The following is a 15,368-nucleotide window of genomic DNA, read 5'->3' as shown; positions in this document are numbered from 1 at the left end:
CATTACTTTCCATTATACATTGTCCATTATACATGGATTGCCATGATGGTAAACATGTCACTTACAATAAATATTTATAAATAGTAATAAATCTAGTAGAAATCTTGATCAGGATAAAAAAAAAAAAAAAATCTCATTTTCACAGTACTGCTAGCTGATACCATCATGTAAAAAAAAGAAAAAAAGCTTCATTGAAATTTTTCTGTCTATGCACAGAACAACACGTCCTGGCCGAGACCAAACAGGAAATAAGGTGATGTAACATTGTTTCCATCTGACAGAATGTCAGATGGGATCAAAAAGGAGATTAGAGGGAAACAAACTGGGATTGCAGCCAAATATCTGCTGATGGAGCAGAAAGGGGGGCGGGGGGACCTGACTTTTGATGGGAAGGCTCGAGTCTAGAGGAGGCCTGTGTAAATGAATGTCATTTATGGAGACTGACTGTAGACATCATTTCAAAAAACAATAAGAGGCCAATTTATCATGGTGTTGCGGCTGCATAGCTGGTAACACTGATAAAAAAAAGAACATCGCTCTGCTGGCTGGACTGTTTCTGTGCAATTTGTGCACCTGCTTCCCAGCTGGGAGAGCGTGTTGCTTTGTGCTGCCTAATTGAAATGTGATATTGATCTGTGCTCGGCGTAATAATGTTTTTCATACTATATCTATACGTGGAGCATACAATCTGGCACTCTTGCTTGTTTGTTTCAACAGGAAAACAAATGACCCACATAGGCCAGGATGATGGGTAATGAAGCAAATCCGGAGCTCTTTCAACGGAGGCGCGAATTTTTACAATGTAAACCGGCACATGTTAATGGAATATTCAAATAAGAAAAAGAGGAAGTAATGGGAAAAAGCTATCTACAACACGGGCAGGAATACATCTTATTTATTTCTGTAGGATGCAATGCAAGTATGAGTAAAGGGCATACATATTATATGCAGTAAGTGCGTGTGGGTTATTAAACTTTAATATCAATATATGTATGCATCTGGGATATAGTCCATTTCAAGTGGGAGAGACGTAAATGACCCAGTGTCTATCACATCAGGCGTCGAAGACATAATTGACAATGGATGTTGATGCTCACTGCAGGGGTTATATGCTCAGCATTTGGCCTACTATGAAAAGGTGTCATGATAGATAACCAGGCCTTCAGACCTCACAAAGTAGATGAGACTGGGAAGTACTGTAGGGAAGAAAGTGTATCTGTTGTTTCGGGTTTATTTTTAATATTGTATAGGGACAGGAATGTTAAAAAAGTTTGTAATGTAAGTCTTCTTAGCAGAGTTGTTGAGGAGAGTCTGTCTTCAGCGTTTTACTGAGCGCTGAAGATGCCAATGTGTAACATACAGAGGCTTCTAGCCTAACTCATCACTATTCCAGTTCTGACTATGTACATGTGCCTGCCTACCTGACTTGTTGCACACAGGTACTGAAGACTAAAGAATGACTCTCCTTAACAAATACGTAGTTGGAGCTTTCATAAGAAGACTGTTTAAACTGAAATGACAGTTACATATTTAATACCCCAACCAAAATGCCATTTTTTATTTCTTGCTTAAATAATGAATACATAATCACACTGTAATCGGAAAAGTGTGGCTCCTGGTCGACTTGTTGTTGGCATTTGGCTCCTCACATAACAAACACCTAAAGTGGTTTTATCACTAACAAGATTTATTACCTATTAACAGGATTGGTGATACATTCTAGACTGCTGGGGGGTGTTATGTCGATCACCAGTACAGAAATCCTCAGTCTCTTTTTCCTTCCCCTAGAAAGTTCTCTGCATTTATTTGGAGCAGCGGACAAGTATGTGTCCTGAATACAACTTAAAGTACATAAGTTCTATACAGCTCTATAAGACATACAGAGACAGCAGAGTGACCTGTGAGAATTTCAGCTGTAGTTACCCACCTATATAACATTTATCCCCTATCCTCTGGATCAGGGATGGCCAACCTGCAGCTCTCCAGTTGTTGCAAAACTACAACTCCCCGCATGCAGAGACTGTCTACAACTATCAGCCTACAGCAGGGCATGGTGAGAATTGTAGTTTTACAACAGCTGAAGAGCCGCAGGTTGGCCATCCCTGCTCTGGATAGTTGATAAATATTGTTAGTGGGAAGATAATTGTCAACACAACCAAATTGGATTTTGCACTGACTCTAGCTACCTTTCACAATTGCATCTGGTTGTTTAATTTGTCCTTATAAGTAAATGGTGCTAGGAAGTTGCTTTTTGTAGGAGACCCTGGGATACAACTTTCACTAATGGCTCAAATCTCTTAGTCTTATTATATTTTTAGAAGAGACTATATACTTTACCTTGCATTTAACTTATGGTGGACCTGTGGTGATCAGCCATGCAATCATTATCTCATTGTTCTTCATATTAATAGATGTAAATACTATTTTTCGCACACAGTAAGGCATTCTTATCTTATTTCTGAAATATTTCTGAAACATGCCGTTAAGGAAATGTATATTATGCTGAAAAACGAATCTGTTAAGGGCTGTATTACATCTGTAACTAACGTGGGATGATTTCTGTCTGTCACAAACAGAATTTTGATATTGGTTAAAAGATACTTACCGTAATGATCCAGTAAAATATGACTCATTGTAAGGTTTCTTTGACATTGATGTATGTGAGTGGGCAGTATGTCCATGAAGACAAGCTTTGTGCACACACTGCTTATGTTCTTGTTTATCCCAGGTTCTATACAGAAACATATTATTTTCTAACCTAATTTTAGAAATAAGTCATATACTAGATATATACTTCTCAGGAATGATGGCTGTACTTTATTTTATTAACTTGAACCTTTTTTCCCGGCAGGAGTCAAAAAATGTAGGTGAGTGACCCTTTCATTCTAGTGATCAGTGGGAGTCCCAAATGCATGGTACCCCACAGGTTTCACCTTCTGACATGAAATGACTATATTGTAAGCAGTACTAAACATACTGTCATTATTTAGTTATATTGCATCTTTGACTTCCACAGCACTTTACACACCTTAAAGGGATTGTATCAACATCCTGTAAAATAGTTATTTGTGCAGGTAGCTGTAAATATATATATATATATATATATATATATATATATATATAACCTTTATTGCTCCTATCTCCCATTCTGGGCTGTGGTCATGTGACCATGTCCAAGCAGCTCTTACTACTGTGATGCTATGTCCATTAGTGTGTCAAAACAGCAACAGGACAGTGATGGGAAGTGTCTTTGTAACTAGCTGGGTGGGAGGAGCTATAAACTAGCTGGGTGTTTTTCGGGGCACTTCTGGAGCTGTGGCAGAGAATGGAGAAGTGCATCATGGGTTTGGTTAGCAACTGAAAGAACTATATACAGAAAACCTTCTCTTGACACAACTAACTACAGACCAGTCTTTAATCTTCCCTTTATTGCTAAACTCCTGGAGCATCTGGTCTACTCTCACCTCATCCGCTATCTCTCTACTCATTCTATCTATCCGCAACCTACATTCTACAGAAACTGCCCTCACCAAACTGACAAATTACCTCCTGACAGTAAAATGCAACTATGACTATTTTCTGCTCATTCTCCTTGACCTCTCTGCAGATTTTGACACTGTAGACCACCATCTCCTATTCAGCATGCTCTAATCTATCTCTCTGACTGCTTTTTTAGTGTATCATTCGTTGGCTCCATATCTTCTCCTCTCCCACTTGCTTTTGGAGTTGCTCAGGGTTCAGTCCTAGGCCCTCTCGTCTTCTCTCTTTACATAGCCCTAATTGGAAAGACCATTAGCCGATTTGTTTTCCAGTACTATCTTTATGCTGATGACACACAACTATACACTTCATCACCAGATATCAACCCTTCTGTATTACAGAACACCAGTGACTGTCTTTCTGCCTTCTCTAACTTCATGTCTTCTATATGAAAATGAATATTTCAGAAACTGAACTTATTTTTTTCTCTCCATCTACTAACCTACCTAAACCTGATATCTCCATCTCAGTGTGTGGCATCATCATCACACCTAATCAGGACGCTTGCTGTCTTGGTGTTATGTTCAACACTGATCTTTCCTTCACCCACTATCTCTTGATTGCTTATGTCGACTGCACCTCAAAAACATTTCTAGAATCCAGCCTTTCCATTCGATTACTGTAACTCGCTATTAATTGGCCTCCCCCTCACCAGTCTATCCTTAATGCAGCAGCCAGGGTCACCTATCTGTCCAACCGCTATTCTGATGGCTCCAATCATTGCACTGGTTGCCCATACAGTTTAGAATCCAATTTAAACTACTCGTCCTCACCCACAAAGCTCTCCACAGTACTACCCCCCCCTATATCCCCTCACTCATCTCTGTCTACCACCGTACCCCTGCTCTATGCTCTGCAAATGACTGACTGTATTTCTGACATCCACCATAATCTGAACCTCTCATTCCCGGCTCCAAGACAACTCTGGATCTGCACCAGTTCTCTGGAATGCCCTATCCCAAGAAATTAGGTTAAATCACATTATACAAAGTTTTAGGCACTCCCTAAAACACATCCCCTGATCTAACTCCTCTCCATATATAGCCCATTTATCATAATTTCCTGAACCTAATCACCAAACTCTCAACCGCTCCCATGCACACAAAAGCACAACAGATATCGGCTTGTGACTGGCTCATGCAGCTTTATATCTACTCCCCTATTTTCCCAAGATGGCTGGACCATTGTTCAACACAAGCACATTTACCTTTCTCCTCATAATTAGCTTTTTCTAATGATTGTTTTGTCTGTTGCTATATTATTTAATACTGTTTGTACATGAACCTCTGAACTATAAAGTGCTGCAGAATATGTTGGAGCTATATAAATAAAGATTATTATTATTATCATTATTATTATTATTACTATTATTATATACAGGATAGAAACAAAGCAGAATGATTTTTTACATGGTGAAAATTGGTCATTAGTCCAAATTGAAATAAAAAATAATTGAGAAGATATACATGTGCTAAGCAACAACATGAGCATATCTGTTAAGAATCATAGTAATCCCAGAAAACTCCTTTAACACCGGGTAATGCAGACTGTACTAAAAAGATAAGTGAGACAGTGTTTACAAGATAGCTTAGGTGGACACCTTGGCATTGTAGGTTACAATGAGTATGCATTATGCATTTTCAACTGTCACCTGTCACATTGTTGATTATGTGTTTCTAACTTAGCACAGTTAATACTTGTGCTTGTTTGTATACTCTGATGTCTAGTCTGCCAAGAATATTGGTAGTAGGAGTCCTATGGACAACCATCTACTAGTGAGTTTGTACAAAAAGTGAAAAATGAGTGATAGAGTTGAGGACCAGAACTCATTGTGCTATCATTTTTCAGGTTGCTAGTTCAGAGATGATGAGTATAAAAGAAGATACACAAAACAAGAACATGCATTGTATAAACACATACTGGTGGTCCTGGTGATCCTTCAGGTCCTGGAAATCCAATATCTCCTACTGGACCTCTCTCACCCTAAAAACATAGATAAGGCTACATTAGACAAGTTGTGGTTAACGCACAACACAATAATATTCAGACAATGTGACAATGGAAGGACTTTGCTTATAAACTTTCATAAAATACAGAAACTTTAAAAGCATACTTGTATAGGGTACCTAAACTCTCTAAAGATCATAAGAATATGGTTAGTATATTCAGGAATAACATTTTAGGGATATTTGTGCATCTGTTTTGTCCAAGCGGTGAGTTGCATACCATGCAGAGGTTATGGAGCAAGAACAATGTAAGTAATGAGATATACTGGTACTATTAATGAAACTCTATTGTGGCATTTTTTTACACTTGGCTGACTTCGGATGCAAACCCAGCTTTCTGACACTGGGCTCTATAGTGCGACCCAAAATCCGTTGGTAATCCTCAGATTTCTTGATGCCTTGTACACATTCAAGGCACCCAGTGCCAAAGGCAGCAAAACAACCCCAGAACATCAATGAGCCTCCACCATATTTCACTGTAGGTATTGTGTTCTTTTCTTTGTAGGCCTCATTCCGTTTTCGGTAAACAGTAAAACGATGTGCTTTACCAAAAAGCTCTATCTTGATCTCATCTGTCCACAAGATGTTTTCACAGAAAGATTTTGGCTTACTCAAGTTCATTTTTGCAAAATGTAGTCTTGCTTTTTTATGTCTCTGTGTCAGCAGTGGGGTCCTCCTGGGTCTCCTGTGATAGTGTTTCATTTAATTTAAATGTCGACGGATAGTTCGTGCTGACACTGATGCTCCCTGAGCCTGCAGGACAGCTTGAATATCTTTGGAACTTGTTTGGGGCTGCTTATCCACCATCCGGACTATCCTGCGTTGACACCTTTCATCAATTTTTCTCTTCCGTCCACGCCCAGGGAGATTAGCTACAGTGCCATGGGTTGCAAACTTCTTGATAATGTTGCGCACTGTGGACAAAGGCAAATCTAGATCACTGGAGATGGACTTGTAACCTTGAGATTGTTGATACTTTTCTTACAATTTTGGTTCTCAAGTCCTCAGACAGTTTTCTTCTCAGCTTTCTGTTGTCCATGCTTAGTGTGGTGCGCACAGACACACAATGCAAAGACTAATGAAATTTTCTCTTTTTTATCTGCTTTCATGTGTGATTTTTATATTGCCCACACCTGTTACTTGCCCCAGGTGAGTTTAAAGGACCATCACATGCTTGAAACAATCTTATTTATCCACAATTTTGAAAGGGTGACAATAATTTTGTCCAGCCCATTTTTGGAATTTGGTGTGACATTATGTCCAATTTGCTTTTTTTCCTCCCTTTTTTGGTTTTGTTCCAATACACACAAAGGGAATAAACATGTGTATAGCAAAACATGTGTTAGTGCAATACTTTTCTGTGAGAAATACCTTATACTGTATGTTTTTTTTATGTATAGATAAAAGAGGTATCTAAACTTTATGGGGGAATTTATTAACTGGTGTTTCCTATGCCAATATTAATGAAAAATACTCTGGCATACAGTGTGCCTAAATTACCGTACTTGGTTTGTCTCTTATGTTTAATACTTGTTCAAGATGTCCATGTATGAGCAAATAAGATATATGCTTATTTTTTATTACCTCTAAATAAAGCACAACTATGATAAAATAGTCAGTACAATTGTGATAAAAAAATGCATATAGAATAAAAACATGTACGAATATATAATTATTATCAATATTATTTAAACAACAGCTGCATTCGTTTGAAGATATGCTGCAATATTACAGACTGCTACATTACAGATTGATACAAAAGTAAATGAAAAGCTACACCTTGGCGTCCAGAAATCTACACCACACATGCGCGAAGTGCCGCCAACGACTTGTAAGACTGCCAGCGTACGAGACATACGCAACACAGATTCCAGCAAGCACCACTGCACAGACATAGCTATAGGCAACGGGTAATAAGCGCAGTTGTGCTCAATACTGTATGAGAACAACACAAAAGGGATCAAGCATACGGCAGCATATGCAAGGCGAGTGAACCGACACACATGTGAGTGAACTCATATGCAGGCGCCGCGTGTATACCAGTCTATTACAATTAAGATAGAAACCACTATAGCTAACTTTCCCTCTGGAGAGGTATACTATTCTTTCTCCATCTGTCAACAAGAGCACCATAGTTTGGCTATATAGAATAAGAATGCAGGACACCGCAACAGGGTTGTAAGTTACAATCCACAGGGTTGTAAGTGCACCATACGCTGCATAGGCGCACTTAAATCCAGTACAAAAAACGCAGGATATATCCTTTTGAATTTTTTTTATTATTTAATCTGAATTAAGTATTTGATATTTCTTCAGTTTATAAAATATTGCAGCTGTACCATAAAATTGTGGGCTGCGTGAGCTCCGCAACCCACTACATAGGAGGGACCGTGACCAATTTTAATTTCCTGTATATTGATATTCGTACATGTTTTTATTCTAAGTGCATTTTTTCATTACAATTGTACTGACTAATTTATCATAGTTGTATTTTATTTAAAGGTAATAATAAATAAGCTATTTGACTTCTTGTGAGCCGACCATTAGATGGTAGCCGGTCGTGCTCTATTCTGTGAGCTTCCAAACATTTTGTTTTTTGTCAAATAAGATATATGCCAGGAAGTAGCTGGCATTTTCTGCTGTAATTTTTGGTGCAATTGTTATTAAATTTGTAAAGCGGTATCAGAACTTTTAGAAAAGTGGTGAGCATGAAATAAAAAAATTTACATTTAGAAATAAAAAATAAAACCCCCAGAAATTCCCCACCTATGTGTTTTTCCCTATTCACCTTAATGGGTCAAAACTGTATTCAACAGTACGTAAAAGCTACCTGCAAAGCTTTTGTATATACAGTCAGGTCCTTAAATATTGGGGCATCAACACAATTCTAACATTTTTGTCTCTATACACCACCACAATGGATTTCAAATGAAACAAGATGTGCTTTAACTGCAGACTGTCAGCTTTAATTTGAGGGTATTTACATCAAAATCAGGTAAACGATGTAGGAATTACAACAGTTTGCATATGTGCCTCCCACTTGTTGAGGGACCAAAAGTAATGGGACAATTGGCTTCTTAGCTGTTCCATGGCCAGGTGTGTGTTATTCCCTCATAATCCCAATTACAATGAGCAGATAAAAGGTCCAGAGTTAATTTCAAGTGTGCTATTTGCATTTGGAATCTGTTGCTGTCAACTCTCAAGATGAGATCCAAAGAGCTGTCACTATGAGTGAAGCAAGCCATCATTAGGCTGAAAAAACATAACAAACCCATCAGAGAGATAGCAGAAACATTAGGCGCGGCCAAAAAAACTGTTTGGAACATACTTAAAAAGAAGGAATGCACTAGTGAGCTCAGCAACACCAAAAGACCCGGAAGACCATGGAAAACAACTGTGGTGGATGACCGAATAATTATTTCCCTGGTGAAGAAAACACCCTTCAGAACAGTTGGCCAGATCAAGAACACTCTCCAGGAGGTAGGTGTACAGTACAGACCATCAAGAGATGCCAAGAGTGTGCAAAGCAGTAATCAAAGCAAAAGGTGGCTACTTTGAAGAGCCTAGAATATGACATATTTTCAGTTGTTTCACACTTTTTTGTTATGTATATAATTCCACGTGTGTTAATTCATAGTTTTGATGCCTTCAGTGTGACTCTACAATTTTCATAATCATGAAAATAAAGAAAACTCTTTGAATGAGAAGGTGTGTCCAAACTTTTGGTCTGTACTGTATGTGTGTCAAAGTCAACAATCAAGAGAAGACTTCACCAGACTGAATACAAAGGGTTCACCACAAGATGTAGACCATTGGTGAGCCTGAAAAACATGAAGGCCAGATTAGAGTTTGCCAAATGACATCTAAAAAAGCCTTCAGAGTTCTGGAACAACATCCTATGGACAGATGAGACCAGGATCAACTTGTACCAGAGTGATGGGAAGAGACGAGTATGGAGAAGGAATGGAACTGCTCTTGATTCTAAGCATACCACCTCATCAGTGAAGCATGGTGTTGGTAGTGTCATGGTGTGGGCATGTATGGCTGCCAATGGAACTGGTTCTCTTGTATTTATTGATTATGTGACTGCTGACAAAAGCAGCAGGATGAATTTTGAAGTGTTTCGGGCAATATTATCTGCTCATATTCAGCCAAATGCTTCAGAACTCATTGGACGGTGCTATACAGTGCAGATGGACAATGACCCAAAGCATACTGCAAAAGCAACTAAAGAGTTTTTAAAGGGAAAGAAGTGGAATGTTATGCAATGGCCAAGTCAATCACCTGACCTGAATCCGATTGAGCATGCATTTTACTTGCTGAAGACAAAACTGAAGGGAAAATGCCCCAAGAACAAGCAGGAACTGAAGACAGTTGCAGTAGAGGCCTGGCAAAGCATCACCAGGGATGAAACCCAGCGTCTGGTGATGTATATGCGTTCCAGACTTCAGGCTATAATTGGCTGCAAAGGATTTGCAACCAAGTATTAAAAAGTGAAAGTTTGATTCATGATTAGTATTCTGTCCCATTACTTTTGGTCCCTTAACAAGTGGGAGGCGCAGATGCAAACTGTTGTAATTCCTACACCGTTCTCCTGATTTGGATGAAAATACCCTCAAATTAAAGCTGACAGTCTGCAGTTAAAGCACATCTTGTTTGTTTTATTTCAAGTCCATTGTGGTGGTGTATAGAGCCAACATTTTTAGAATTGCGTCGATTGCCCAATATTTATGGACCTGACTGTATGTAACAACAAGTTTCTATAGTTCTAATAAGAAATCTTATTCACAGACAAGAACAAGTTAAACAATCATTTTTGCTGTATTGTGTTTTGAGCATTTGAGATTGCTAAGTGTGAGCCTTTCCATAAAGACAATAAAAGACATGAAAAATTATTATTGCATAGAAAACGGCAACACATTTCAAAATGGCGATTTATAATAAGCTCTCAGTCGAATAATATAATAAGAACTACACAGAATCTGAAAAGTGGTATGTAATTGAGCAGATATTCTGCTGCAGTATTCAGAAATCAGGTCATGACTCATTAGTAATTGTAGTCAGATTGTCAATTTATTGCATCCCCGTAGCTTAGCTAAATTAACCAGAAACATAGAGGTATTAAAAGGACAAGGTACCTTACAAATCCATCATAAAATGTAATGATAATCTAAATATAGAAATGTATCTGGGTATTGTGTGAAGAAAATGTAGAAACATGAAGTTCTTCTAACCCTTAATAGTGAACCAATAGACACTGACTTAAGGCTTAAGGTATTGACAATGATGAGTCTTCCTGAGCAATAGTCAAATTTTTCTCTGGTAAAATCCACAGATAAAGATGTTACACCACATTATAATATGCTACAGACATGGTTTAAATGGAAAATAAGAATATTATGCTGCTAAATCCATTGCTGTTTATAATCCATTCTAAGAAACCTTTTGTCAAGCTGTCATATGGGGGGGGGGGGGGGGGGGGGGGGTTGTAAAGTAGGGTATATACATGTCTAGCGATTTTGTATATTAATGTATGTTCCCTCTGTTAACAGAAATCGCTGTCACATGGATCAATTCCTATAGAATAATGTATATATACTGTCTATGGACCTGATAGATGAGCCTGCATGCTGCACACAGATACAGACCATGCCTCCCTTGCGGCAAAGCTTGTCAAGTTCAGCAACCAGATGCTACATTTGAATAATGTATATTCTTTATATGAAGTCCAAGGCATGCAGAAGTACAATATAACCACATACACCTCTAGGGGTGCTGAATTATGACTGTTTATAACAAAGCCTGTTTGGAATCTTTTATGTCCCTGTATATGAGCTCTAATATTAAGTACAGTTGGCATACAGTGCCTGGATATAGCACAAGTCTGGTTTCTTGTGGAGCTGAGAATGAAGATGTACAAGAAGCAAGTCTCTAATATAGTCAATATGACATTTTCCAAGGCTACACATGCAGGGCATATAGCGAGACAGTGTATCCAAGATGTTTCACTCACTACCTCTAAGTAGCGAGCAGATGAAAAGTGATGCATTGCTGATGACTATATTCAGATGTCACTTGTCTGGTGGTGTCCTAGTTCTCACTTTTTCAAACTTGTAGACTTGTGTGTTCATTTTACCTCATTGTGCCAATAATATATGCGAGTGAGCAATAGAAGTCATACTCACAAGTCGCTGGTACAAAACCTTTTGTTTCTTTTATTTCTTTACTTCATTCCAATATAAAAATGTACATCATGAGGGACGCTGAGACAGACATGAGTAAGGGGGCCTGTTCTCCCGAAACGTCGCGTGGAGGGGAGGAGCTGTGAACGATGTCTGTCTCAGAGTCCCTCATTATGTACCATTTTATATTGGAATGAAGTAAAGAAATAAAAGAAACAAAAGGTTTTGTACCGGCGACTTGTGAGTATGACTTCTATTGCTCACTCACATATATTATTGGCACAATGAGGTAAAAAGAAAACACAAGTCTGCAAGTTTGAAAGACTGTCAGTGCTGGGTTGAGCAGATCTCCCGGTGTGGACTTGTAATTGCTACAGGTGACTGAAGTGAATGATATTATACAGTCCTAGTTCACACAACACTCCTATATCTGCATTAGATGATGGCGCTGTAAGGGCTAGAGACTGGTGTTCCATGTGTGATTTATGCCACTTTTAGGGGCAGCAGCAGGGTCTGCACTATTTTTGATGCTTGCCGTTTAACTCAGACATTGGAGTGTTGTGTGATCTAGAACACCTCTATCACTAGATAAGCCTACTTATCCTTAGGTCATCGTTCACCCAATAAAGGACAAAGGAATGTCTTTTTGACCTCCATTGGAGCTATTTTTTGCTGTGTGGAATAATGCATAGTTATTTTTTTTCAATGGAAGCTTGTAGGTGACAGATGCTGCTGTATATGTAAATATGTTTGAAATATGTTGAGGAATCCTCTTGATTTCCAGTAGATCTCTCATGGACACTAAAAATTGTGGTGTGAAAGGCCCTTAACGGAATTTTAGTGGTAAGATGCAGGATACAAAACCTTAAAGTATTTTTCCAGTTATGTGCACCTTTTTACATGTCAAGCCTAGTCTGCTATACCTGTTGTAAAAAACATACTCACTTGTTCCCTGCTGCTCTGTTCTGGCTCCCTTCTGCAGTCTTGAGGTCCCCATCCTGTAATCCTCTGGGCAAACAGGGTCATGTGCATCGCTGCAGCTGACTGGCCTTAGCAGTGTTGTGTCCCCAAGTGGCATGTCTCTGCTTGATCACATGTCATTTGGAGAACTGTCACTGCTGATGCCAGTCATTGGCTGCAGTGGCACAGGTGACCCCATCCACCCATATTTTTACAGGATGGGAGCTGGTAGACCAATGAAGGGGCCCACAGAGCTAGAACATAGTGGCAGAAAGCAGGTGAGTGCATTTTTTCAAGACTGAAAAGACTGAGTTTGTAACTTTGAAAGTGCACAAATCTGCAAAACTTTTTTCAATTTCTTCTGCTTATGTTACTTTCATACTGTTTTTAGATGGTAACTATTATTTAATCTTTAAAGAGAACCTGTCACCAGGATTTTGTGTATAGAGCTGAGGACATGGGTTGCTAGATAGCCGCTAACACATCCGCAATACCCAGTCCCCATAGCTCTGTGTGCTTTTATTGTGTAAAAAAACAGATTTCATACATATGCTAATTAACCTGAGATGAGTCCTGCCCCTGACTCATCTCATGTACAGGACACATCTCAGGTTAACCACCTCCCGACCGCTGTACGCACCGATGCGTCCGGGAGGTGGTTGATTTGTTCCTCCTGGACGCATCGGCGCGTCTTCTCGCGAGACGCGAGACGCGAGATTACGTCACAGCCGGCCCGCGCATGCGCATCGCGGGCCGGCATTTCGAAGCAAAGTATTTCGTCAGCAGCCTGCCGGCCACGATCATTGGCTGGCAGGCTGCTGATTTTTAAAAAATCCAATCAGCAGCCATTTAACCCCACATATTAGTAAATATGATGGGGTTATATGGCTGCTGTGCTCCTCTGCTCCTTCTTTTGGTCGGTTGGTTCCAGCAGAGGAGCAGAGGAGCACACATCACTGTGAGTACCCACTACACCACACTTAGCCCCCAGATCACCCCAATTAACCCTTTGATCACCCCTTTGATCGCCCCTGTCAATCACTAGTGAAAGGAAAAAAGTGATCAGTGCAAACTGTCACTTTTTTTTTTCACTGGTATTGACCGTTAGGTTTCAGTATAGTTTAGGCCCCTTGGTTAGGTAGTTTAGGGATCGGTTAGCGCCCAGCCCACCGCACCGCAGTCCATTATTCGCTGATTAGCGTATCGCTAATCAGCATTTGTACTTTTATAGTATCTGGAAGTGATCAAAACTGATCACGGTCAGATCTATAATTGTACTAGTGTCACTTTAGTTCTCCCTCCACCCAAAACGCAGTGTTTGCCCGATCAGGCCTGATCGGTCGCCCACACGTGCGTACACCCACGCCCGCCCCACCGCAGTGACAAAAAAAAATTATTTTTTTTGATCGCTGCACATTCACTTTACACGCACTGCGGCGATAAAAAAATCAGTTTTAATATTTTTTATCAACCGCAGCAGCCTCCGGTACTTCGCTAGCCTCCCATTTGTAAGACAGGCTTGCTTTTTTTTTCTTGGGTAGTCTCAGGGAATACCCCGAAATTTAGTTGCCCACATGTCTAACAGGGGGTATTCCTCTGAAGAGGCCTACAGGCTTCTGACCCAGTCGGATGAGGAGTGGGAACCCTCATCTGATGAATCCAGCGGGTCAGAATACGAACCTGTAGAAAGCAGTGGCTCTCTGACCCAAAGTTCGGACGAGGAGGATGAGGTCCCTGATAGCACCAGGCGTACCCGGCCCCGTGTCGCTAGACCGCAGGTTGCGCAGGATCCGCTTCAAGAGCAGCAGAGTGGGGCTGGTGCTGTCGGATTACGTGGTGAGGCATACACCAGCAGCCCAGCCCTTCCTGGACCTAGTACCAGCACTGCCGTACAACCTGGTGAAGTAGCGAGCACCAGAAGGGCAGTTGAAGCTGGTACGGTGGCACGTGCAGTAGTGACCCCGTCGCAGCCACCGCAAAGACGTGCCCGTAGAGCCCCTAGAATCCCAGAGGTGCTGGCAAACCCTGATTGGCAGTCCCCAACTTCAGCCGCACCCGTAGTTTTCCCTTTCACCGCCCAGTCTGGAGTTCGGGTTGAGACAGCTCAGATCGATTCGGCCCTGGGATTTTTTGAGCTGTTCTTGACTGCGGAGCTTTTAGACTTAGTCGTGGCAGAGACAAACAGGTATGCCACACAATTTATCACCGCTAACCCGGAAAGCTTTTATGCCCAGCCTTTCCGGTGGAAACCAGTCCAAGTTTCCGAATTTAAAACTTTTCTGGGCCTCCTCCTCAACATGGGCCTGACAAAAAAGCATGAATTGCGGTCATATTGGTCCACGAACCCGATTCATCACATGCCCATGTTCTCTGCTGCTATGTCCAGGACACGATTTGAGGTCATCCTGCGTTTCCTGCACTTTAGTGACAACACCGCCTCCCGTCCCAGGGGCCACCCTGCTTTTGACCGGCTCCACAAAATTCGGCCCCTCATAGACCATTTCAACCTGAAATTTGCAGATTTGTATACCCCTGAGCAAAACATCTGCATAGACGAGTCCCTGATACATTTTACCGGGCGCCTTGGCTTCAAACAATACATCCCAAGCAAGCGCGCCCGGTATGGGGTCAAATTGTATAAGCTCTGTGAAAGGGCCACAGTCTATACCCACAAATTTCG

General features: G+C 40.5%; 1 protein-coding gene across 1 annotated transcript in view; it reads right to left on the bottom strand.

Annotated features, from left to right (window-relative positions):
• COL19A1 (collagen type XIX alpha 1 chain) overlaps positions 1–15,368 on the bottom strand; it is a 280,859-nt gene that overhangs the window by 33,358 nt on the left and 232,133 nt on the right. Inside the window, exon 21 of the mRNA XM_044291116.1 lies at positions 5,461–5,523. Within this exon, the coding sequence (XP_044147051.1) occupies positions 5,461–5,523 (63 nt within the window). The remainder of the gene's footprint in view (positions 1–5,460; positions 5,524–15,368) is intronic.

This window comes from Bufo gargarizans, chromosome 4, assembly GCF_014858855.1.
Source record: "Bufo gargarizans isolate SCDJY-AF-19 chromosome 4, ASM1485885v1, whole genome shotgun sequence".
Classification (NCBI taxonomy): Eukaryota; Metazoa; Chordata; class Amphibia; order Anura; family Bufonidae; genus Bufo; species Bufo gargarizans.
The sequence above is the reverse complement of the archived record's forward strand: the minus strand, read 5'-3'. Positions and strand labels throughout refer to the sequence as shown.